General features: G+C 40.1%; 1 protein-coding gene across 4 annotated transcripts in view; it reads right to left on the minus strand.

Annotated features, from left to right (window-relative positions):
* Positions 1-27,645, minus strand: part of rhbdl1 (rhomboid, veinlet-like 1 (Drosophila)) — a 61,592-nt gene that overhangs the window by 7,070 nt on the left and 26,877 nt on the right. For all 4 annotated transcript variants that reach the window (XM_055004163.1, XM_023287726.3, XM_055004164.1 and 1 more), the window contains 5 exons: positions 27,282-27,506; positions 26,190-26,338; positions 25,929-26,041; positions 2,411-2,511; positions 511-571 (listed from right to left, as the gene is read on the minus strand). In XM_055004163.1, the coding sequence (XP_054860138.1) occupies positions 511-571; positions 2,411-2,511; positions 25,929-26,041; positions 26,190-26,338; positions 27,282-27,506 (649 nt within the window). The remainder of the gene's footprint in view (positions 1-510; positions 572-2,410; positions 2,512-25,928; positions 26,042-26,189; positions 26,339-27,281; positions 27,507-27,645) is intronic.

Raw genomic sequence — 27,645 nt, forward strand, 5'->3', positions numbered from 1 at the left:
AAATAATGTGTCACATTTTATTTTGAAATATCTATCCCCATGTTTGTAAAAACACTGAGGAAATAGAGCATTCCAGCAGGGATTCGCTGCTCTCTCAGTTCGGGGGCGGAAGGCTCGGGACAGATGGAGGGAACATATTGCTCACTAATGAAAGTCACAGTGTATCGGCCCTCGTGTGGAGAAAAAGGACAAGTAGTATGACTCAAATGCTTTGAAAACAAAGCAACATGTCCAATCAGAGAGCCTCTCACTCTGAGCCATTAGTGATGATAGCTTAAGTAGTGCATCTGCTGCTCAGTTTCGGGAGGGTTTCTAAAGCTCCGCTCGGATGATAAATGTTGTGGTGCTGTGTTGAACTGTGAGCAGGTGTGTGTGCATTAAAAACGCTGAAAAAAGAAAAGTAAAGGACGGACTCTCTGTTTAATGACTGGACTATGAATTAAACACAAACAGCAGCAGCAGACAGGAACAGAAGCGCAGCGGCTTTGAGAGTAAATCTAGAGAACTTACTGCAAACTAGCGCCAGGATCATGCGGAGCAGCTTGTACGGGCAGCGCATCCCGGCCCAGTTCTGCAACAACAGAGCAAAAGTGTCTCGTCAGCGCAAACAATCACGACACAAACAAGCAGCAAATATGTGACTAGCTTCCCCGCCTGGCACTCACTTCCTATCTTCGGGACATATTTAGACCACTAAGAAAGACAATCCATATCCATATGAGAGTGGCAGCAGCACTTACACAAGACAGAGATGCGATTATACACCTGGCTGCTCTCCACTTACTGGTTCCAACCCAGTGGCACTCTATTAATTAGGGCTAAGATAATTTAAGGGAATGGGAGAATGGGCCAATGAATAGCCCTTGTGATTCTCCGGGGAAAAAAGAACAATGGCATCCTGACTTAGAATAACACATTTACTCCCTGGGATGAATATTTGCACCAATCCCTTCTTTCCTTAAGCTGTAGGAATATGAATCAGAGCCAGAGTTTCTCTTCTTTCCTCACAGCAGAAAAAAAGAAATGGAGAATGACATGTAAAATTTAAGAGAAGTGTATAAATAAAACCTGATGTGACCATAAGTTTAAAAAAAGGTAGTAAAGTGGCAGTACAGGTGATGTCCCGATACTTTTCACAAATAAATGATTAATACTGGTGGAAGGAGAGCATGAGAGGAGGTCTGAGATGGGACTGATGTGATGTTGCTGCTCTCTGACGGGAGGCAGTTTGCTTTGACGTGCCTCGACTCTTACAAAGGGAGAAGGGCAAATCTTTAGCCAACGCACGGCCGATCCATCTTGTCTGTTACAGATCTTGTTATCACATTCAGGACACCGAAATGGAGAACTGCTGAAGGAATCTGACATGTGTGTGAGGTGCGGAGGGTCATTCAACAAAAAGAGTGCTTGCCGATCAGGAGTCACAAAACTTGAAGGCTCATTTTTCCTAAAAAACAACTATAAAAACACTGAAGTGTGATGCTCAAAGTTGAATCTGTCGTGCTACATTGTTGGAAGATGTATTCTGACAACTGCATGGCTTCTAGGGCGTCAGGTACACGGCAGGGCTCGAAACTTCACTGAACCTGAAAATGGAATTTGAGTGAACCGGATGATGACGCCTGATGGCAGATGGTTTGGGATTTACTGGGTCGAGACCGGACGAGAAGAAAACAAAGTCACCGAAAACTCATCAGAGTAGAACTAAGAGGCGCCTTAAAGGATTTCCTAACAACACGCGGGCAAAAATAGCTGCTATGAGCACACAGTTACAGTTATAGAGGCCCATCACTGCATTTTGATTTTCATTCCTGTTGGCATGTGCACTGCCCACAGTGAAGTGACATTAGTTAAAGTGATTCGTCAGATGTAACACCGCCTCGAGAGCGGAAAAGAATGTGGAAGGCATTTCGCACAGAACCTTGTGACAGAAACGCACGCAAACAAATGCTGGAAAAAGACTCGAGCAGCGTCGAGGGAATTCACTTCATGTTTCTTCAGTGGCCACAGATAAACAAAGTCTTAACAATTAATACATAACATGCCGATTCACTTAAGATTCATTGATATGGGTGACAGAACTGTGAAAAAAACTGAAACGTTTAGCCTTTGGGGTACGTCACTCATCGACAACCTTCAGCGAGGACTTTTATTTGGCTAATGACAAGATAAGAGATAGAATATCCAATTTCCAAAAAACCGGCGGGTAATAAAGAGTACTTATCGCATCATGTGATCCTACTGTAGCGAATGAAGAAAAAAAAACAAACCAGACAGCAGAGAGGCCCAGAGTGTTGGTTGGTGGATGCCTCTGACATTTCGCCTCTATTAAAAACCGATTTTCAGACGTAACAATGGAGGAGGCGATGATGATGATGATGATGATGATGATGATGACGGTGGCAGTTACCATGACGACATTGGCCAGATGCGCTGAGCACAGAGCGTAGACCCCTCCGGAGCCCCCCACCACTGGAGCACGCATGTCGGTGATGGACACTGTCAGCGAGCCTGCAGACACAGAAAGAGGAGATATTAGGACTGCAGATGTATAAGGGGGAGAGGGAGCACGCAATGCAGGCAGAGTGTGTGTTCTGTGTGTGTTCGGAGCAGAGGGAGCGTAAGCAAAGGACAGCGTTTTAGAGCAGACGGGGGGAAAACAAAGGGAGAGTCAGATTACTCATCACACAGCAGCACAAGTCACCTTCCTCGCAGCATTTTTCTAAAAATCTCAGTGTAAAAATCACAGGGGCCACGTTACATCAGCTGACCTTCACTTGCCCTTTTATATTACTTCCACAATACACACACAAACACACACACACACACACACATGTGCGAGGTATTGTACAGGCTTTTCTTCCCCATCTGCTAAAACTGGAGCTGACTAATTATATTAACATAGTAAAGAAATGAAAAGGAATATTTCCTAATTGGATTTTGCTTCAGGATACTGCAATTTAAAAAAAAAAAAAAAAAAAGTCCGTCTTATAATGATCTCTGATCAAAGTGAGGCCAGAAGAACAACGTCAAACCTCGCCGAAGAGGATAATTTCCAATTTGTGTGTTCTGAAGATGCTTTGTCTAATATTCATGAGCATGTCTAATCTGGGATATGTAGATATGGAAAGAAGCCCAATGTGTTTAAAAAAAGAGAGTTGTTAGACCAAAAGTACAGTGGTGGTCATGGCAACGACCAAGGGAGGCTGCACACTTATATCACAGCTGCATACGGAAGGTTATTTTTTTCCACACGGGACATTTTGACATGTCACGGCAGGAAAAGCACAGGTGTAAATAATAAAATTAATGATGGCTGAATTTCACTTAGCTGCTCCTCCCATATGCTGTCACACTGACACACTGTCACGGTTTAGTGGGACGCCTGAACGGAGCAGAGCAATAATGTAAATGGCAACAGCTGTACCTTTCCTATGATGACAAGTCAAAATGTCTGTTGTAAAGAGGCTCATTTGTACACAAGCTGGGCAGTTAAAGACCCCACTCTGAGAATCTTCTTTTTTAAACACCATTAACACATCCATATGGTGTATATTATATGCAAGAAGACACATCATGAGCGAAATATGCACTCAAAAACATCGATTCAGACTTCTAAAGTTTCATACATAACAAATTTAAAGAGCAAATCCTGTCACCTTTCAGGGTGAAGCTTTCTGTGTTATTCTTTTTTATTTTAAGGTTCAAATGTGACTGAAATTCTCCTACTTGCTATTGTGAAGTGTAGAATAGTTTTACAGTCTTTGAGCAGAGTTGTAGGTGAGCTGGTGTGCTCGAGTAGGGACACAGACAGGATCTACAAATAGATCTACAAATTCTGGAGGAGGCAACAGTGAAGACTTACATCTAAGCTTTTTTAATAAACATATGTAACAGGGATACACAGAGGTGATTCTTTTAGGAGTTTAATTAAAGGCTAGAGATGGATTTCAAACAACAAAAAAAAATCTACCTGCAGTGATTTGGTGCCTTGTAATTTACTACATAGTGTGAGCAATTTAAAGGCCTGCATATGGGTGTTTTCAATTACCGTAGCTGATGAGACGTCTGGTCAGGTTCCTTTTGGTGGTGCTACTTTTAAAGAGCCCATTTAAAACTTTGTGGGTTTTTCCCTTTTCTTTAGTGTGTCACATGACTGCTTTTTGTGCATGTAAAAGGTCTACAAACTTACAAAACCTCCAGTCTACACCAAAGGGAGTTTTTCTCTCTCACAGAAAGCACTGCTTCCTCACCTGCCTGAAACACCTCATCTGAAGCGTAGGCTTTGCTTCTGTGACTTATTTACATCACCATGTAACACATTAGCAGAACACCTACCAAGCCGATAGTTTTGCACGCCCTCAAATAAAGAATAAGCAGCGTTCTCATATTATTTTCTCACTAGAGCTGCTTCTGTTAGGAAGTTCCCTCCACTTAAAGATCTGGGCTGACTGACCAATCAGAACAGACTGAGTCTTAAAGAGACAGGAGATAAAACAGAGCATTTTAGCTTAAGGGTTATAAGAGGTGCGATACCATTGTACGGTATGTAAAAAAAATAAAGTTTTTTTTTTTTTTTTGCACATTAGAGCAACATAAAAATAAAACTTCCAATGTGCAGGACATGAGCTTTTTAGAATGATGCCCTGTCATTAAACCATATGTTGTGATGACAGTTATAATTATGTAAACTGTCCCACTCTGACAGGTGCAACTAAATGAACAAAAGAGGACTGAGGGATCTGTCAAGCAAGCCCAGTCTGCACACGCCCACACAGTGTCGAGAAAAGGTCTAATCAAGCAACAGAAGTCAAAACACGTGTGGGTGAACAATACCTGCACACAGGAGCTGTCTCATGTATTCTACATCTATTCAAATGAGTGATAGCAAGACCGTTTTCTGACAATCATGGCCTATTATACTATCAATTATATGTTAAATGAGATAAAGCGACGTTATATGTTGAATTACATTGTGGTCTATAATTTTAATAGACTTGGACTCTTGGCTTCCTAATAAAAGATTTATATAAACTATATATCTCCTTAAGTTTTATTGTGGTACTTATAAAAAAAGTGCAACATACAGTATTAAAAATGTAAAAATCTATTTATATGGATTTCAGAGATCCATTTACATTAGAAATATCTGCACCAATGTGTGCCTTGTAATCATATTTTAAGACCAGTCAGAGATTCTATCAGTGGAAAACCTTTTCCTTATCCGCTGGTATTGATTTCATCATGTATAGATGCTGATTGTAAATGTAGAGAAAAATGGTAAGCCTTAAATTACACTCTTATTCCTTAACAGTCTGACACAGAAAATTTGTATTACTATTGATCTGATCTTTGCTAAGATTGATTCAACTGTCATATCTGCACATTAAATATGCAGCTCCAGCCAGCAAGCCGGATAGCTTTGTTTAGCATAATACATGCTGCTTAGAACGGAGCCTTACTCTGAATTATTCCAAGGTGGTTAACACTTGTGGCACATCTGCAGCAATTCTACAAACAGCTTGTTGACATGTCTGTACTTCTTTTCACCAAATGGGAGGTACTGTCTGTGTCAGAAATTCCAGATATCTTCAACTGTAAATCACAACTCAGAAGCTGAAGTGTTATTCTTTACCCAATCTGACAAATATGTGGTAATAAAGTGTTTCACCTTCAGACCTCAGACAAAAATTCTGTTAAATTCAGCGAGTATCTCCACATGAGCTGCTCACTGTCCATTGTGTGTGTGTGTGTGTGTGTGTGTGTGTGTGTGTGTGTGTGTGTGTGTGTGTGTGTGTGTGTGTGTGTGTGTGTGTGTGTGTGTGTGTGTGTGCAATGGAAAAAACATCTGATGTTCACAAACAGCCCTGGCTCTGTAAATGTGACACCAATTCACACAACACGATTTCAGCCAGCTAGCAGCGGATGACATTTGTGCTCATGCACATTTAGACTACGAGGAAAGGACGGAGCTATGAATCTCTATACATTTTCCAGAGTACAGTATGAACACCTTTCCCTACAATTTTTTGCAGTGTATGTAGAGCAGGAGTGAGACAGTAGCAACCACTCCTCTCTTCTCTGTTGCTGAGGGGAAATGTCGAGCAAGAAACTGGTTTAAACAACCCCGGCCTCTGCTTCTTCACTCATGGACACAGACTGAGACCCCTGTTCTTCCCCGGTATGATGAGTGGATAGTGCCCTGGGCTCCTACTGTGCAGCAATCGCAGCAGGAGGCCCCTCCAGGTGCTGCCTATCGGGGAAAGGGTGGTGGCTTTTAAACGGCTCTGTGGTTCTTCCAGTCAGTAAGAACAGTTTTATATGAAATAATAGGGCTGTGTGATATAGCTGAAAAGTTCATCATCACAATTTTGTCTGTATCTGTCAACACTCATCATTTTAATGACCCATTTTAACTAAGAAGCACAAGGAAAAAGGTTTAACACTTTACTTTGAATTTAACTTTAGCCTATTTATGATTTTTTTAGCATGTTTTTTTATATGTGAAATACAATTACTGCTGGTCCTCAACCGACCACAGCCTTGACCACTGTCAGCAGGTGACCAAAAGCTCTGGTGGTCACAGACTAGCCTGCCTCGGGAGACCTGCACAGCAGCCACGAGAACAGCAATGTCGGGCTAATGAGCTCTGTTATCAAGGCATATGACAGACTGTTTATGAATGAGAAAAGGAGCATGTATGAGGTTTGTGCATGAAACCATACTTTGCATTTTCTTTATGTCCTTTCATGGCAGTTTTTGATGCATTTATTTGAACTACCAAACATTTTTCAAATTATTTTTTTAAATCTCTATTTATGAAGAGTCTATCACTGGTATGTCTTGCTATTGTTTTATTGCCCAGGCCTATTATACATTTTCAGCTATGACAGATAGACATCCACTGCCATGTCTGTAAGACTGGAACATTTCTATTTTAGTCAGCTACCTCAGATGTTAGCGTTGCTGCCATAGCAATGAGCATTCATAAATTTGAGTGACAAGGCTTCTGAAGGAGCACTGAAGTGAGGATTGCATTTGTTTGACTGTTGAATTCAAATAATCTTTCTCCAAAATTGTCGACTTCATCTTCGAGCACAGGGAATATCTCAGTGGGATGTTTGGCCAGTTTTTAATAAGAGTAACAAAATTACAACAGACAGCCAAAGGATCTAGAAATTAACTTTACATAGCCAGTGGCTGTTTCGTGTTTGGGTGTTTAAAAGCTATACCTCTAAGTGTGGTTTTCTACACCTGTTGTCGAATTCACCGAGGCTGGCTGTGACACTATGAAGTAGGACAGAATTCCAAGCTGGAGAAATCACTGTGGCAGTTGCTTCTGAGGACGGCGTCAGCCTCTGTTAATTATGCAAATGAGCTGATAAGGGAAGCGGAGAGGGCTGATAAAACAAAACAGCCTCTTTTTAATCACAGTTGGGGTTTGCTGGAGTTGTGATCTCAGATCTATAATGCATGTTGTAACATTCACAAGCCTGTATGTGTGTGTGCGTACGTGCTCTGGGACCGCACAGAGTAAACAGCGTCTTAAAGAACGCCTTGTCAGCCCCTGGTGCTGGTGATGATCATGGAAAGACAGATGGTAATCAGAACGTGTTCCTGAGTCATTCATCTCTCCTCGCTCTGACACCTATGAGCTATTTTATGTGGATTTATGGGACACATGAAGGTTGGTGCTTCAGCGAAAGATTTGAGGAGAGTCACAGTGCCCCATTTTTGTAGTTCCACTAAATTGCAATTACACAGTGTAGCATACAGTATGTGGTCTCTGATCTCTTCAAAGTAAAGAAAAATTGAATTGGAGCAACATCAGCAGCATCAACATCTGAGTTTCTCGTTTAGGCTTTTCTGGGGCTCTGTAACTTTTTTGCAGTTAATTTATTATTTCCACGTTTCAGGGATGGGTGATACAATGATATGAGTGATAACATCTGGGGTTTTAGTTCTGGTAATACTGTGATTATAGTTAAATGCAGCCCTTTAAAGATTCAGTACAGTTGATTGATACGATTTATGTAATGTATTTTTTATTACTGGATTAGAGCGAGATGCCCCAGTCACATATATGTCGATATGATCCTGATTCACACTATCTCACCTCATTAATTTGCTACTACTCAGATTCACATTTCATTTGCAGTCGACGACACTAAAACTGATAACATCGCCATTTGTTTATTCGCTTTAATCTTCAATTATTTGTGATGTGCACAACTTTTACACTGTAGGTGTAAGTGACCATGTGTTCTATTAATTGGTATTTCTTTGTATTTAAGTTTCTTAAAATCTGAAATCACCTTGTCAGATCAAACCATGTGCTGCAACGTCATGGAAAGAACTTGGATTTAGTTGGGTTTTCTTTGTATATAATTGCAATTGGTGTCCATCTTGTATGGCAAAACCACTATATGCACCAATCATGGACACAGGACCTCTGGGTGTGTACTGTAGTGTTTTTCATTGGGATGGCGGCAGCTCCGTTGGGTCCTGTGGGTTATGGGTTTGGGCCTCTGTGGACCTGACTAGTTTCTGTGTATCCGGTGGATGCTTGACTGGACTGGGATTTAGGGAGTTTGGCAGCTGGCTCAACAGTCTAGACTCTTGGCCATGTTCCTCGAGCTCTTCCTGAGGCTGATCAGTGTATGTTCCCTTGAATGTCATTGCGTCGGGTCACTTTTTTCATTTAACATCTTGTATAGTTTCTGTAATATTGAGTGATTTTAAAATCTGTTGACCTCTGTTAGAGGCCGAGTTGTTAAACGACTGGTTTATATTGGGGTTATTTTTGCATTTTTTTTTCATGTTAAATAAAACCTAGCTGTTCCTTTATGACTCCTGTTTCCTCACTGTCTCACTGCTTGATCCCCAATACAGAGTGGCATGCTTTTTATTAAAGTGTTTAAAGTCTTCAATGTAAGGATTTCAAACTCGACACTTTGGTAAAATCCAGTAGCTTGCAGCTGAAATACAGTTATTACAGTTTGTAATTCAAGAATACGTTAGACTATCTGAAGTGCACCGTCTTCAAGAAAATAAAAACTACACTTAAATACTAACATCTCATCACCTTACAAAGCTGATGTAGCGAACACAATAGCAAACTCTTCAGACCTTGAGCAACATTAGCATTGATTTGGGTCATGTTTCTGGGCACATGACAGATACAAAGTACAACATTCACTCTCTTTTAGCTGTCTTCCCTCCACAAACTCCTGAGGGGAATTATTAGAGGTTTTGCTGCTAAATCTTCTACAAAGTTTAACAACTAGTCACTCACTTCAGTTACATGTGTTTGGCTGCTGTTTGGTGCGAGACAGGTAGCAAACTGAATTTTCAGAGCTTTGGCGGTGTAGCCAGAAGCTAAACTGTAGGTGAGAGTGATTGTTTAAAAGAAAAAAGTAAAGTTTCAGGCTGTAAAGACATGAAGTTAAAACATATTTCCTTACAGCTGAGAGGAGCTGTTTACAGGACATCCTCAGTGGATTCATTTCTACCAACACTTTTCACATACATGACGTCAACTGAACCGAAATTAAAGCAAAAACTTTGGGTTAGAAGCTTCATGAGCTGCGAAGCTGTCTGTTTTGTTGCTAAAATGACACCAGTCCAGACCACCTCTTCGTAGGAGACACTTGTCAGTGATGTGACACCACCATCTGTGGGTGAGGACGAGGAGACAACCTGAGACCTCCGGCTCAGAGGAAGAGACGAGCTCCGCGGGGAGGATACGAACTGCTCTCTCCTCCTGCTTTGGTGAGACGCTCCCCAGTACAGTATGAATACTAAACAGGCCTGTCATGTGGGCTCTATTGCTTGAGGGGGATTTAAGATTCAGGATTCTCGCACTCAGCAGGAGCTGAGACATAAGGTGTACGATTATTTCAGCACTGAGCTGACACATTCCATCTCATGCACATAATACCTATTGTCGCCGTCCCGAAGTCATCATCAAAATCCTCAAATCTTTTTTGTGAGCTTGCAACATTCACAAGTGCTCTGCAGCGTAGACAGCAAAAATGATGCACTTTGTACAGAGTGTAGGTCAGCTACACACTCAGGGCTGTACTCCATCTAATGCTGTACAGTCATCAATGCAGCTCAGCGAATGGAGACTCTCTGTCAAACCAAAACCTGCTACGCCATTACTGTTACTCCAGGCTGCCCTAAAGCTATGGGTCAACTTTGTACTTCCAGTCTCTCTGGGACAAGGTGCAGACAAGGGATGGTAAGCTGATCCGAGGACAGACTTTGACAGTGCCTGAGGCTGCGCCGCTCTGTAGCCACTTCAGTGGAGGCTGCAGTAAAGCAGAGTAAATGCTCTAATCCTCGGAAAATATGGCGAATCATGCCACAAGGCTTTTCACGCTCTGCTTTATAGGCTATATATATGTGGGCAGCTATAGATTGTGATTACTGCAACTATTTATCTTACAGTTACCAGTCTTAGGCAGCATTTTTTTCAGAATACATGTTTACAAGTTAATAGTTGTAAATGTTTTAGGTTAAAATCAGGACATGGTTCAAGAGTGAAGTGCAGGTTTGTATGCTTTCAGGCCAAAATGAATCACTGAAACCACAAAATGTCTGTGTAATGTATTCACTGCTTGGTTTAAAAGTGGGTTGTAGTCAAAAGACTGGAGGATTGAATGTTAAATCTACATTAATAGAATTTTTGGGCCACTTGCGTAGTAGATCAAGCTGACTAACAAATACAACTTGCTTACAAAGCTGATATTGTGAACATTTTAAAAGCTGACTATCCGGCACACTGTTGGTCTTTCAGCAACTAAAAAAATGTCTCCATTTTACTGCGGTCTGTCTAGTTTGTCAGCTGCTAAATGTACTAATGGTTTTCATATCTATTTGCTTGCTTTCTGTGGTGCTCGTCGGGTAACGTCCAGCGGGTTGTAGCGTTTTTTTCCACTACAACATTGCCTGCTGTGCTTACAAACAAAATCGATGAAGGTGAACTGAAATGTTAAAGCTGGAGGCCATAACACCAAAACAATGAGTTGAAAGACGCAGAAACTTAGTAGAGATGAAGGGAACTGCAGAGCTGAGTCATAATTATCTGTTGACGTCTCAGAACCTTCACATTAACTACAGTCTGACCCATTCCTGATACAAAAATACTGCTTTTTGCAGCTTTAAAACACAGATGTCACACTAAAAACAAGTTCTCACACCTTCAGAAGTCAAAATCCAAACCACACAACTCCATATCAGCAAACTGTTCATTTGCAGAGATCGTTTCTGGTGTTTCCTGATACCTTAAAGGACAACTGAGCACATTAATATGCAGTGAGTTGGATTTCTTGGTTGGTTAGCCAATAAATTACTCAGAAGAGGACAATTAAAGGACAGTGAGTGTTTATTTATTCAGGTGATTTAGTTTGGATAGATTAGAAAGAGCCAGATTTATCCTCTAATGCTGTCTGCAGGTCTAAGCTGTAAGGAAAGAACTAAATTTATTGCCTTTGTCAAGAAAGTTTTGTTTTCAGTAGTACTTGTTTGTCTGTTTGTTAGCAGGATTACTCAAAAACTACTAGGTGGATAATCACTGAGAGGTGGACCATAGAAAAAGCAAGTATTAAATGGGCACCATAGCCAAATTATTAAAGACTCGAGGATCAGTAAGCTCCAATGTTATCAGTTCTGCTGCTACTTGTACTGAAGAAATTAAGAAAATAGATTGTTTGTTATTGTTACACAAAGATTATCTTGCACATTTTATCTCATTGACTCCATTTCTAATTCATCTGTGATTCATTTTCATCACCTGCACGCTGCATCACACACAGACCCTGCTCTTAGTGGCAATGTTGAAGAGAATTAAACATTTAAAAGTGTTTTTACACTTCAATAGAGTCAATTCTGACAATGCTTGTAGCCACAAATACAACTACTCTTTAGCACGTAAGAGTGAATAAATGATGAATCTGTCAAATCATCCGGCAAAAGTCCATCACATACAGGCAGAGAAATGCCGTCTGACTGCATGGCTCACAGTTCATCTCTTCCTGCTCCAGGTAAGTTATGCAAAGCAGCCCAGAGCCAGCATATGGAGTTAACTAAATTATACAAGCACGAGTTAATGATTAAAAGTAACCTGATGTTTTAGTAACCTGATGGTTTATCTTTGGTGTGCTCATAAATTCAGTCTGAAATGGTCAAAACATCATCTGAACTATTATTCAGAAACTCAGAATTTCATTTTCAGAGACGTCGGAGCAGATTTAAAAGTGAAGAGAGGATTATTTTTTTCAAAGAACAGAAAAATTAAAAGATAAGATTACCATTAAAGTGCTGGATCAATAATCAGTAGGAGTTGTAGTACTGCTAAAATCTTAACGATACCAATTCCTTTGTAAACCTTTTTCAGTAAAAAAAAAAAACCAGTTGTTTCTCTCTTCTTCAGCTCACAGCTCAGAACAATAGCAGGACAGGCATCCTCTACCCATTGATACCATGGAATTGTTGCCTTTTAGGTTTGTGTAGCTCTATTTGTACACACTTGCTCCAGACATCCTGTATGCATTAAATCTAGTGGCCCTGCACAGAGATGTGCTGCAGTCAGCACCTCTGTAGTCACAGGGCTGCCTCCGTTGGCTAATAAACGGAGGAAACGCCGGATCAGATTTATTTACTAAGCACAAATAAGAAGAGGGGGAGACTGATGGAAAGAGTGGGAGAGCGATGATGTGCAGGGGGAACAGTGACACACTAATGCTGCAATCACACAATAAGATCTACAGGTTTTTAGATTACTGAGTATGTTTCTTTAGCTGCAAGATGTGAAGAGAACCCTGTTTCCATTAAATCTACAGGTTTAGTCAGTGAGTGTGTTGTAATTTTTTTACATTTTCTGGAGCCCAGAGAATTTCAGCTAAATTAGCTAATCATGATGGAGCAGTTTGTACCTGCCGCTTTAATTATTTTGTAGCTCCAGCTAGAATTACATTAAGTAACAAATGAGTATGAGCACACTGTGGTTTGCGGTTCGTTTGTCTGTCAGGTTTCTTTAAGTTGAGAACCTATTAGCTAAATATGACAACAAATTTTATGTTATGTAGTTAAAGGAATAGTTGCAGAAAAAGTGATGGCGTTATTAATTATTCGACCTGTCGTACTGAGAACAAGAAGGAAAACGTTGGATTTCATAACTGCTATCAACACGCGTGACCCTGTAATTATCATGTTTCACATCTATACCATGTCCATGTAACACCATAATTATATCGCTGTGTGTAGGGGTGAAAATAATAGTTACTTTCAGATCACATACTAATCATTTAGTCTATTAGCTGGGAGAAAATATCTACTTATCAACCATAATATACACTAACCTGACAATACACCAATACTGGCTCAGCCAACACAGTGACATATACGAAAGGATAAATGTAAAAAAAGTTAAAATGAAATGTAAATAAAGAAAGGCATTTCAATAAAGTTCAATATGCTCTTAAATCACACAGAAAATAATAATAATAATAATAATAACCAATAAAATATTTTATTTATGGAGTGGTGTTCAAGATAGTATTTGCACAGAAGAAGCAAAAAATCCCAAAAAAGACAAAAGCACAGAATCTTTGTTATTAAGACAGAACTACCAAATACATGATTTTAGCAATGCAATATTAGAATTGTTGCAAATAAATTCTGTGCTATCTTAACGTGTAATAAAAGGAGGAATATTATTTGATGTGATTTTGATTTGAACTTTCTTTAGATGGGTTTTGTGTGCAGACAGTTTGATGGCGACTGGAGTCAAACTGTCTGGGTGACAACTGGAGTCAGACCATCTGTCACATGGTCTTTTGTCTACTTTACAGGCTATCTGAAAAGCTCATAGCTTGAAATGTCATTTACTAGAGTGGTGTCCATTTCAAAGCCTCATTTTCTACTATAATAGTGCTGTCAGACTGGTGGAGCTCTATTAAAAAAGATATTTTTGAACCTGGGAAAAGGAGATGGACACTTCTGTGTCACCCAGACAGAAAGAGATAAGGGGGAAATATCGTCTCTGTCGCCGATGCTTTCCTTCAAGTGCAGCCGCATGACTCGCAATCAGTCCCCATCCAATCTAACATCTTCATCCATCTCCATGGGCCCTGGTGGAACGTGGGCGGGAGGGGATGAAAACCCTCAGATGATGCAAAGGGAAAGACAGTGTTTGCAAAACTTTTTACTTATCTGCAGTGTCAAGCTGTGGCGGAGCAAACACACTGTCACCAGCCTCAAAGTGACAAAACACTACACACCTGTGCTGCAGCGCTGCAGTCACAGCAGATCATTGGAGGAACAACTTCAGTAGCAAACACACACATCCAAAGGCAAAACACAACATAAATCAGAACCTCTCCTGTCTACTTATTCAAAAACACAGCATGATTCCATCACTGTCAATGTCACGTTCTGGTCTGGTGGAACAAATGCAATTCATCAGTTCACAGTAAACACACCTCGCCCTTGGTCTCCTTAGAGATTTCACAATTTTCTACCCTGTCCAAAATTTCCACACGGGGAATATGATAATATTAATGCTACCCCGGAGCCCAGGGGGCATCAGGAAAAATCAATAGACTCCACAAGAAACATCCTCAGCTGCTGAGAGGAGACCACTCAGCTCAGCTCAGCTCAGCTCCAACAGTCAGGAAAAACTACAATCATATCTGATGTGGCGGAGTGTGTGGGCACATGAGCACAAAGAAACAGAAAGACCACATTCACAAATGAGTGTATGTATGTAAAAATGTGCTCAAAGCTCTTAAAATTGTTTAGCTCCAATGCAAAAAAAGGAATAAATTCTTGTCACGACCAACACAACGATTATCACTCACAGCTGCTTTTCAGCTAACAAGCACAATGGCCGACCTTGGACGGAAATTACTAAAATCCGTCCATCATCGGCATGAAAAAGAGCCTGAAATCACTTCCAGCGCTCAAGGTTATTAAGCCACAGTGATGGCTACAGGGTTCATGATGTACTTCTTCATCAGAGAACCTTGAAACTAACCACTGAAGTAAATGGAATATAAACGAAGCAGAGAAATCGCCTCCTCTCTGACTCCAGCAGAGTGCCTGAGAAATATGACTGTCCCGAATTGGCTTGGCACAGTAGATGCAAATAGACAGCTATAAACACAGTGGTCTCGCTCCATACAAATGGATACCATCAACGAGGCTGCATTACAGTAAAAATATTCATCGTCCTCAGTGTTGTTATCAGAGGGGCTGCAGGGGACGGTTGTAGAGGAAGTAAGCTTGGTGTCACCTAGGAAGAGTTGTCTGTGGGGTGGGATGGGGGGGATTGGGAATTACCATAATCATGCTGGCAGGCTCTGCAACGCACCAAGGTCACCCTGCTTCCTCAGTTCAGCAGAGTACAGCAGGAACACAGGACCAGACGCTTCATATGCAGCATGGAGGTTTGTATACATACAACAGTCTGCAGCTCTGCTATAAAGACAAAAATCTGACCTTGCAAATCCCACACTTCAGCAATGTTGCACTGTCACCACCAGAAGGCCTTCAAAGCAAGAAAATAATTGGATATTCAGCTGGCAATAGCAGCACAAAAATGTCTCCACAGCTCTCACAGTCCTGAAAATACCCCACAAACTTCCCCAAATTCCCCTCCAGCCAATCAAATCAGTGCGTGTGGTTAAATGCCTCGACACCAGCGCTTGAAGTGAGTCACCACCAAAGTCAGGGAATCAGAGGCCGAGTCACATCCCTCTGGTATCTGATTAGTTCAGCCCGTGGTTCTCTGATGCTTTCTCTCTCCTGTCCTACCCTCTCTTGTCTTTTTATCTCCATCTCTTCCTCATTAACTGTGTTCGGCTGTCGATGCTGCTGATGCAGTCAGAAGGTGTGGCGGCGTCCGTTTATCTCACCCAAACTTACTCTGAGAAATAAAACTATTTTCCCCCCAAATCCCACAATTGTCTGCTCACAGTCAGTGAATTTACTGATCCCATTGTGAAACAACCCTTTGAATCTAAAATAAAAACTTTTTATTTCAGCATTGCATTCATTTCCAAGCTTAACTCTGTGTCATACAGTATTGGCAGTAAGATTCACAACTGATATACATTTGTAGATCTGCTATTCATCGTGCTTTTGCTAAAAACTAAGTTTAAGCTAAAGATCAGCAAAAGACTGAAAGGAAACTGGAAAAGGCAGTAGGTGAATTTTATTCAACTTGTATTTGCTAATAGAGAATAAACGATGAATTGATGAATTGACTAGTTGTCAGCGTGTTAACTCTACAATTGTACAGTTGTATTAATGAACAACAACTTTGCCAGTGGAATAATTTGTGTGAGTGTTTTTTGAAAGAAAATAGTGGTCAAAATTCTCTGATTTCAGCTTCTCAGATTCTAATAGTTTGTGGTTTCTTTCCTCCTTAGTGACCGCTAACTGAATATCTTTAGGTTGTAGACAAACACTCTCCAATCACAATCAATGTTTTTTCTCTCAAAATGGGTATTAAAGCAAATGTTTGAACTTAAATTGAATTTTAAAAAAATGAGGAATCCAAAGCATCAAACTGTGAAATTACATGTTTACCAAACTGGAACTCTTAAATAAAAGTTTTTTTTTTTGCTATTACACAATTGCATTTGTTGATTTTAATCTTGTAAATTCCAACCCAGATCTATACGGTATTTGTGGACTTTTGGGCATTTCCATACAATAACATCACTTGCAGCTTGTGTGCCTCAGACAAACATCAAACATCAGCAAAATGGATGATGGACAAAGCCACTCTTGGCTGTGCACCAAGGCCCTCTATTCACTGGCAGCAGATATAATCAATTTACCCTGCCTAAATACGTGCAGCGTGCTTTTATAAAGCATCAATCAGTTACACAACAGGAATGTGAACACAGTAGAATAAGAAGCAAAAAAGTCTAAAGACCTTCAGTAGTTCAGAGACTGAATAGGCTTTTATTAGCCTGAGAGAATGCAGAAGCAATCATCGGGCTAAATTAAGACCAACAATACAGCAGGTCTCACGGCCGCAGCAGAAATCTGACACTGCTGCAGTCCTGCCTGGTATCAGAACAACATTAATCAAACGCAGAAGGATGAAACATCACATGTAACTTGGCGTGGTGCTTTTAAGAAACGACGACATTAACTGGCTTGCAACAATGAGGTTATACCAACATGCAGCCATTTATCACATTGCCATTACGATTTCCCTTCAGGCCGCATATCTCTGCCTTCCTTCTGACTAAGGACAGGAATAAGCACTGCTCTACCTCTGCCTGGCTGGTAGATTTCAGTAAACAGTTTATTCTCTTGGTAGATTCCTCATGCACAGTTCAAACTATCGGCTCTATCGGTAGAAGAGGCAGTCAGAGGTGAGACAGGAGCTCGTAAAGTGCTCACTGACACGGTGAAACCTCTCAGTGTTTCCACTTCAGTTACTCAGTGACATCTATAAGAAATATTTAATCTTTACTTATCCAGGGACAGTGGTGGAGGAAGTCCACGTATCATTTACTTATCCCTGTACCATAGTATATAAAGTACTCAAGTGTAAAAAGTCCTGCATTCAAATTTTTGCTCATGTAAAAGTTTAGAAGCTTTTCAGTGACAGAAATATATCGTGAAATAGACCCAGTAACCTCAGTGTCTCTAACATTTAACTGAATAGGTTTGGATTTTGGACTATTGGTTAAGCGAAACATCATATGTTAAGACATCTCTATGAATGACAAGAAGGTATGACATTGTTATTTTTTACTATTTTATATCATTTTATACACAAAAATCCTCAGATGCCCAAGTTTCTGAAAGATTTTTGCTTCTGGTACATTTCTGCTCACTATGGGTTCATTTTTCACTGCACTACAAAGTCCTGCACCTCCATGGAAACAACAGAACAAATAAGAGAGAATAATCAATTCATTAATTTCCAACTTTGCAACAGTCTTTGAACTACTGTTCTAAAACTTGCAAACATACAAATATAAGCGTAAAATTGTGGAATTTTAACAAAGTTCCTTTATTCTACATGTTTGGCTTAAAAGATGGCCAGAAATAAACTATCTGCTCTAACAAGATTCTGTAAAAAAACTAAAATTCTGTGCTCTATGGTGCAAACGTGAAGCCATTTGTGACTGAACCGCAACCCAAAAGCCAAAATTTAGAGACTATTCGGGTGAACTAGGCTGAAATGCAGGCAGTGTCTACACAAAGCAGGTAGGAGACAAGGATGGGAAAAAATGAAAAGTTATAAAACGTCTAGTGTGTACAATCATAATTTTTTTCCTTGCCCATTTTTCATGATTTTTGGCATCATAAATTTGTTATTTAGCACAGAAGACATTTTTTAAGTTTTCTCTCTCCCCAGCCATAGTTGTGCTGTTTCCATAGAGGTGCAGTAATTTATATCGTGAGAAAAAATCTGACAAAAGCCTAACAAAATTTTTTAGAAAATAAAAAAAAAAAAAAAAAAAAAAAAAATACCCAGACATGTCTTATGGTTCAGAGTTAAGTGAGTTGGTTTGTACCATCTGGTCCCCCAACAAAGACAGTTAAGGAACTTATTCAACTCTATTCAAAGAGTTTTGAATGACAATATTTCAGTAGAACTAAAACACACTGCATGTATGTTCCATCTAATGGATTTGTGCTTTATTGGACCACTGCCTCCTGTCAGGCTATATAACTTTCAATATGTTGATTCCATCAACTAGCTTGGTAATGTGATTACAAGTCAGAGTGATGACAGCTCAATCAAGTGCCAAAATCACACTTCTGGCCAAGCGGAGATGATACTTGATGCAGGTGAAGGAAAATTTTTATAGAGATTTTTTTTTGTCTGCTGCAAAGAGATAGAAACTGATAACTTCAGTTTTGTATACTGGCTGACGATGAAGCACCAGTGAGGTGTTTGCGACAACAATACAGATGCTACGATGGCTTAATGAGAACACTATCATACAGATTCGTGTAGCATTTACACACATGGACAAATCATATCTTTGATATACTGCAGCTTTATTCAGTCCAAAATGGCCCCTTACGTAAATTTGCACATTTCATGATTTTTTGTGTGCCTGCATGCATTGTGCATCTGTGTGCAGTGTGTGTTCTGCAGGCTAGATGTGTCTTTATTAAACGTTAATATCAGTATCTGGCATTTAAGTCATGGGTAATATGGATCCTTGCTTAGAATTTTACCTTCTATTAAAGTACTTTCATTATCATTATTTCCTGTTGTTTATTTGCATATGTACTGCTTGCAGTTTTATTGCATTTATGGTTGTATTTTCCATCAAACCCCATGTGCACACAAGCATCGCAAAATAATAACTGCTGTGATATCTGTCATTACTGTGCTCAGGGAATATGCTGTACTTATGTCCTCATTAAAATAAACTAAATACAAATAAATTAAAACAAGTGTAATTAAATTATGTTCTGAAACTGTTTTTTTTCTGCCACAGTAAACAGAAAAGAGAGACGGGGACGATATGTTAAAATTCAAAATGCAGGATACATGACGCACTTCTCTGAGTGACAGTCTTAAAACTTGTTTCTTTCATGCTTGACTTGAACTTTTTTCTTCACAACCCAATATGAAATTCTCTCTCCAACTAGAACTTGTTGACAATTCTGCAAAAATCTGATGACTCAAAGTGAAAGTTTTACCCTAACGCGATGTTCTGTTGCACCAAAGACTGCAGAATAAACTGACAGGCAGCAAACAGCAGAAGAAAAACCTATTACAGTGTGTCAACAGTGAAACCTCATCAACACGCTGATATCCAAGTTGAACGCAGCATACTTCCAGCAGCCTCTCTTGCTGTTATGAGAGCCTGGTGGATTTGGATTGTCTCAAATGTAAGGTGCTACAGGAGGCAGACACCCCGAGGCACACACAGGGCTACCAGGAAAAGAAAAAAACATGGTGTTCTGGCACCTGTTGATGTCCTGAAGCACATAGAGAGGCTGAAGGATATGTCGGCCCGAGGGAAAGGAACCAAAAGCTAGTGTGAGGGGGAAGAAGTAGATGGGAAAAAAAGGATCCCCTGCTGGTTTTCTTTCACAACCCAACATTTTTACCTTCATCTCGTCAACACAGTCTGTAACTCTGACCGACACTGCTCACGAAATTCGAGTGGAGCTCTTCACCCACTCTTTGTGCAGCAGAGTCATGAAAGGTGACTGAGTGGACGCCAAACGAGCAAGGACGAGGAACAAGGTCTGAATAGCACTGTCAAAAAATAATTACAGAATTGTTCCTTTTCTCACCACACATCCTAGGACAAATTGTACAATGTCATACTTTATTTTCAGAGGGTGCAGTACAGCATAGCACCAATGCAATTGTGTCAAAATCAGCCCATATCAAAGATTCATATAACACTATATCACCGGGATTAAAATCTTTCTGTTGAACGTTATGTTCAAGATAACCACTGCAGAGATGCGTGTTCATGCATGTAAAATAAGAATAACTGTAAGAACTGTTTTACACTTTCACAGCATTCGAGGCATCTTCGAAAAAAAAGACGTGGTTTTTCTTTGGGCTTTGAATTCAAGCCCTGCAGAGCAGAAATCCTTGCAGTGTGTTCAGGCAAATACATGAAGGCACAATACCTGCAGCACGTCGCTCCATAAACGCACCCATTGAGTGCAGCTATAACCCGAAACCTCTGCTGCCCTACAAAAATAACAAGCAACACGCGTGCACAGGCGACATGATTGAGCTCATGAGCTAGAATAAGACTGCATGAATATAAACATGAGACAGCCATGGGCAACAAAATTGGAGAAGGAAACATCAAGAATTTCACAGAGTAACCTAAAGCGCTGGGTGTAATTTCTAACATCCACAAGCAGCCAGAAGTTTCTAAAGATTGAGGGAAAACAATGGCAAAATGCAAAGTGCAAGACAGGGAAACATCATGTAGAATCAAAGTTTGCACCCATTCAGACTCACACATTGTGAAAAGGACATGGACAAATACACTGATTCTATATTCCAGATACTTATAGGCCCCCTCTGGTTAAAATCTACTTTTATACCAACTTATCAATGTGTTGCATAGAACATTTGTTGTAGTGGAGGTGGTGTGCTCGAGCTGTAGTGCGTTTAGAGCGATGGAAACTATGTAGATTCATGCATTGTAAATGAAGCAACAGTGTAGTTACATCAAAGCTATTTTTAGGGCAGGAAAGGAAAAAAACTTTGAAATACTTAACTGTTATAAGGAGAGTTTTTAGAGTTTAATTTCATGACTGTGGAGGGACATTAATTTTTCTATCTATCTAACTGCAATATATTTTTCCTAGTTTGGTTTACGATATGAAACCATTCCCAAACATGTGGACAGATGCCACAACAGCAGCTTTGTGAACCGGTGCTAAGACACAGTGATGCACAGGTAGGTGACGCAATAACATAAATGCTAACATGCTGACGTTAAGCCACTATGACGTTGCTATGCTACATGCTATGATGTCATGCAAACATATGCTAGTAGCACTGAACACATAGTTCAGCTGAAGGCAAAAGGAGTGTTAGCGTTTCAAGTATTTGGTCACAAACTGAACTATTGGACACATTTATGACCTGATGGTGGCGCTAGATGAATAGTCAAAAGATCATCAATGGGGTTGTCATGATTTCACATTTTCACTACGCGATTATTACACCGAAAAAAACTCACGATTAAGATACTATCAGGATATCTTGAGAGAATTTGAAGACAGAATAATGCTATCAGTCAAATTCATCTTTAACTTTATTCCTCCGCTAAGGAAACGGAACCTCAGCAGTGTTACGTGATGATCGGCATTGGTTTGTCTGTCTGTTTTGTCTGTTAGCAACATTACTCAAAAATAGACAAATGGATTTGGATGAAACTTTTTAGGGAAGGTCAGAAATGAAACAAGGACCAAGTGATTAGATTTTGGCAGTGATGTGGCTTATAGACTGGATCCATCGATTTGTTAAAGATTTCAGTATCATTGCGAAATAGTGTCATGGCATTGCTGAAACTTTGACAACAGGTGAACACTACATCAGCTGCTTGCTGATAATCACATGACTGCGATCCTACTACAAATCCACCGCTGCAGACATATCAGCACTTATCTATTGGAAATGATACAGTGACTGAACAGCCTTGGCAGAGTCTGTGCTCTCTGAGTGTTTTTCCAGTTTATTGTGTGTTAGGCTGCTTTTTTGAGGGAGAGTCTGTAACCATAATCATATGTTCACCCTACATATATTGCAATGTCAACCAGATAGTTAGTTATCATAGATATATTAATAATCCAATATCAATATTTAATTCATCATATCAGTATTATGGGCATAATAATCAGAAAAGGAATTGTCTCAAAACTGTGACAATCCCTCTTATAGATTTTGAGACATTTCAAGTCGAGAACAGTCTGATATTACCATCTACGAGTCAGTTCATACAAAAACTCATTTTTGATAACATTTTTGATACATCCATATTCATATCCTCACATGTCAAACCTGAAAATGTCAAACAACTTCTTGTAAGGTCATTTTTTATTTGCTCTAAGGGCATTGCTTATTATTTATTTTATATCTTATGACCATGAGTTCAGCTCTACCAAACTGATTTTCTTCTTCTTCCTCATTTGTCAGACAAAAACCTGATCAGAAGAACTTAAACTCTGCTAGTGTTGACTCCAGTAATCGTGATGCTTATTCTGACGGTATTCAGTTAAAGGTTAAATGCAGTGAACTTCAGAAAGGTGCACACAGCTCCAGATTGAACTTGCATTATATGTATTCAGTATTTGATCACAATGTAGGACAAGCATATAATTCAAAGCAGAGCATTTTTTGACTGCAGGCTCTGGGGGGAAAAATGTCACCATATACGATCTCCTTGCTGCTTTATCCTCCTTTTTGATTCGAGCTGCAGCTTAAATCTCCAAACAGCATCTCAGACTGCACTTAGGCTAATTCTCCAGAGAGCAACCCTGCATTACTCTCCCATTTCTCCTCTTCTAAGTCCCACGCTTGCTTGCTTGCTCTCTCTCTGTCATCATTGCTAAAATAAATCAAAGCTACAATAATTCATGAGTGTTAAGAGTGTGTGTGCATGCGAGTGTGCAGAGGAGAGGGGGTCTTTTTTACAGAGGATTTTTGAGCAGCTCGAGTCTCACTTTACTACGAGCAGAGAGAGGACAGGAGAAGGAAAAAATGAGGAATTTGTATTTTTAGTCACACAGAAAGAAAAGCCTAAAAATCTGGCTAGTGAAAATAATGAATTTAGGACAATATGCATTAGACTGTCGCTCCCAACGGTAATGAAATAACGGTTAGCAAGAGACGTATGAGATCCAACATGGAAAGTGTTCCAGTGAAGATGAAAGGAACAAGAGTTTAGAGCAGAAGTGTTGATGTGACTTCTGTAAATGCAATGTTTGTAATGCAAACACATGAGCAGCAAAAAGAAAGAAAAAAAACTCAGCATGGATTTAAAATTTCCAATCTCCAAACTGGCTTGGAAGAGGATAAAAGTTAATGAGGTTTCTTGTCAACAAAGATTTGAGAGCTGCAGTCTGACCTCTGGGCACTGTGAGTCACTGCATTCAGTTTGCTGCATTCTGTATTTACATTCAGTAGGTTCTTTTAAAGGGCTGGGCTACCCGTCAAGTCAGGTTTATCAAAACTATCAAACAGGGACATCATCGATGTCGACTCAAAGACAAGATGTTAACAAATCCGGTCTCACTGGAAGCGTATGTGCGCGTAAAAGTAGCGGCAAACAGAGCAAACATAAAATGCAATACAGCACCTTTAACTTGATAAATGATAAACCGCTGGCAAAAATAAAAAAGAAAGCATTGGTGAGTTGCAGATTGTAAACAATAATACAAGATAAGGGGGGGGGGGAAGAAAAAGTAGGTCATCACAAAAATGCTGCAGACTGGCAAAAACACACATGAACAAAGAGCAGGGCAGAGTAGAAATAGCCTTTTACTGTTTTAAGGAAAGTATAGACCATTACGCACTAGAAATGATCTCACATTTCAGGTAAAAATGACACCATGGATATATCTTATTAGTGTTGCACTTCTCATGATTGGTCTTGTTCTCGAAACCATGTTTTGAAGGTTTTATCTCAGAATAAACTGCCTTTTTAGTCAAACTTGTCTTGGTCTCTAACAAAGAGACTCAAGCCTTTATTTCAAAAACAGTCAAGTCCAGACCACCACTGCAGGGACATCACTAAATTGTCTGATTTATTTGGTAACATCATGACTGTGTTTGGATGTAAAACTTCAAATGCAACCAATAACTTCACTCACTTCTAATTTGAAGTTTGTGTTGAACAGCTGTCACCCCTTCAGGCCTCCTTCATACCCACTCCAATGAAATGAATGCAGTACTAGAGGCAGGAGAAGAAGAAACTGTGGCCGTCTGGGAGGAGATGTCAGCCAAATCGTCTCGAGTAAAATTTTGCCACATAAACCGCAAGGAATTGATGTGCAAAACAGTGCCCAAAACAAAACTGACAGCAGCATGTAAATCCTGGGACGACTGGGACCACGTTAAAATTTTATTTGCACTTCAAATTGAAACATAAGGAAAGGTGAGCTAAATGTAAGTGACAGCAGCAAAGCTAGACAGCTAATATTAGCAGTCTTTCTCCCAAGAACATTTAGCAAACATTAGCTATACATGTGGCCTTAAGCTTGTTCATCCATCACATCACCAGTACGCCCAACTCAACAACCTTTTCATCCTTACAGTCCTCATTAACAAGGAGGATTCTCTTGTTTCAGCACACCTAGCCAACGATGAAGAACCACCTGCTGCTTAAGAAGCAAAGCATGGAAGTGGATAATCTTTTCTTGATTTCTAACTCTATAAAATTTATTGGTGCATCCAGAGGCAATACAAAAGCACCCCTCGTTGCATCGCTTTTTAGTCTGGAGTTCCTCATTTTCCATTTTGTCAGTGCTGTCATAGCTAGTGAACCCAGTGATGTTGTATTGTAGGCTAAGAGAAATGGAGTTACACTTAAATCCAATTTCACTTACAGTGTTAAACCGTAAAGTATTTCAAGAGAGGGTATCCGGGAAATTATGCTAACTTCTACATCTAGGGTTTTATGCCTACTTTGACTCCTCAAAGTCCTAGTCCTGGTCCCGGTTTAGTCTGTGTTTAGGTGGCCTCCATTACAAGTGTAAGTTGAAGTTGTTTTCTTATTTTGCCCAGTGAATGTGTAACATTTAAAAAGTATTGTAGTTTATTTCTGCACCTGCCAGTGCAGCATCGCAATAGGAATTGGCATAATAATATGCTGATTCCACTACAGGAGAGACCTGATGTTCCCTGCAAGTAGGTGGAAAAATACATGTAAATATTAGTATTGGCATCGACAACTGGCCAGAATGATGGCTAAAGATAGAAAATATTAGCATATCGGATCTCTGCAACTAAATGAAATGACTAATACTGTTTTAAAATGTGACATGCAGTGTATTAACCAACACAAACATTGAGCTAAATAATATAAGCATTATCAGAATTGCTCTAAATGAGTCAGTAGCTTTAGACAATTTGGTTTGCTAATTTGCAGATAACATAAACACTGAAAAAATAATAAATTATGACAGTTCATTATTTTTCAACATGATAGCCATCATATCAATATAATTAACTGCAGCAATGCTATTTTTTATCCTATCATTTTTATATGTTTGCAAATGTAAAGTATCAATGTTTATTTGTGGTTGATGTGGCATCCTTTCTCATGCAAGGAAAATGTGAAGAACAGAAAGGAAATCTTGCGTCATCTTTGGCCCCACAGTGCTCCTTTACGCTCTTTGTGAAGCATTCATTTACACAACAATACACTTCTTTTAAAAAATCCACTCACCGGCCAACACTCCCGCCATGTAAAGCAAACTTATTCGTAAGATGCCGTGGACCATCTCTAAAGGGACACCGATCATCAGCTGCAGTAAAGCATTGAATCCCAGCTGCTCTAAACTGAAAAGAGAACACACGGAGGAAACAAGACTCAGTGACAGCATGTGATTTTTGTTTCTGCTACAGTTCTGTGTCATCTGCAACCAGACATTAACTGAACTCATCCTGCGGAAATCGAGATGTGGTAAGTGGAGGGTTACGAACGTACCCGACGTGCATGAACATGTAGCTGAAGAAGCGCCACACTTGTGCACGGTGGCCGGGATGGTAGACCAGAGGGCTCTTCATGAAGTCAGGCTGATACGTCTGAAGCACCCACTTGTTTAGCATGATGCCATAGCACATGAACACGATAATCTGCAGCACAGACACGGAAATGACACCAAAATATCAGTTCTTGCTGACATGTCTATAGCTTCATATAAAAGCTGCAAACTGCCCCACAAAACAAAACCCATTGTGCTTTATGGAAGACACTTGATGTTTTCTTCTTTTTTTGTATTCCTCAGCTGATGCTTATTAGACTTGTAGAGACAATTACTGACTGCAGAGAAAAAAAAAACGGCACATCTGGTTCAATTCCATTAATTTCTTTTCATAGAATAATGACTCATTGTCTCTGTGAATTAAAATGAATGTGAACTGTTATTATCATATTCTCATTGTCATTACAGACCATTCAGTGCCATTTGGAGGCATTATAGGAACACTTGGCTTACTTTCCGAAGAATTATGATGATTTCAGGGGAAATGATGAAGTTTTGTTAAGAAGCTGTAGGTTATTTTTGCTGCTTAATCTCCAACCATTCAACTGTGGTCCACGAGGCTTTCATGCTCATGGTTTTCTTTTTTTTTTCAAATGAACATAATAGGTCAATTAATGCCCCTGTGGTGGCCAGGGTGCTTACTGACCTGGTTTCCCAGTTCCAAAATCGGTGTTTGAAAAAAAAAAAAAAAAAAGAGTGAGAGAGAAATCCCTGCATGCAGGCTGACTGAGGGTTTCAGCTTGGAGGAATGGCATTAAATGCACCCACTAAGCCCCTGACTCCCAAATGGGTTACGAGCTCCTATCGAGCTCACAGAAAAAGCATGTGATCAAAGGCAGAAAATCTTTTCAGGGGGTCTAACGCGAACGACTGAGCCAACAGACTCGAGTCAGTTTTAGGGGTCTGTAGCACTGCCTGCTTGAGTTTCCAGTAAAATGTTTCAGGAATACGTGAATCAGTGGGGATAAATCAGCAGAATTCATCGAATGACTTATTCGGTGACCTAATACAAGCCAATTATGTCATCTCCTAACCTGGACGATGGTGACGATGGCAATGAAGACAGGCGGTGGACATAGGCGGTTCTGGTGGAAGTACCAGCGTCGGTCCGTCTCGCAGGGCAGGATCTCGTAGGCCACATAACGAACAAAGCGTTTGTACAGACCCAGCCCCGTCTCGTCCAGCAGGATCTCCCTCTGCAGCGTGCGGCGGCCATTGGCGATGGCCCGTCGGAAACTGCTGGAGCGTTTGCTGCTCATCTGAGGAAAGAATGAAAGCCATTCATGAGTTCAACAGACGTAAGATCTCGTTGGCAAGAGCTTACGTTTTGCAGAAACTTTGAGGAATACTGAGCATAATTTTTCCAATTAGACTCATGGGATCATAAAAACATCTGTT

This window comes from Amphiprion ocellaris, chromosome 18 (assembly GCF_022539595.1).
Source record: "Amphiprion ocellaris isolate individual 3 ecotype Okinawa chromosome 18, ASM2253959v1, whole genome shotgun sequence".
In the NCBI taxonomy this organism is placed as follows: Eukaryota; Metazoa; Chordata; class Actinopteri; family Pomacentridae; genus Amphiprion; species Amphiprion ocellaris.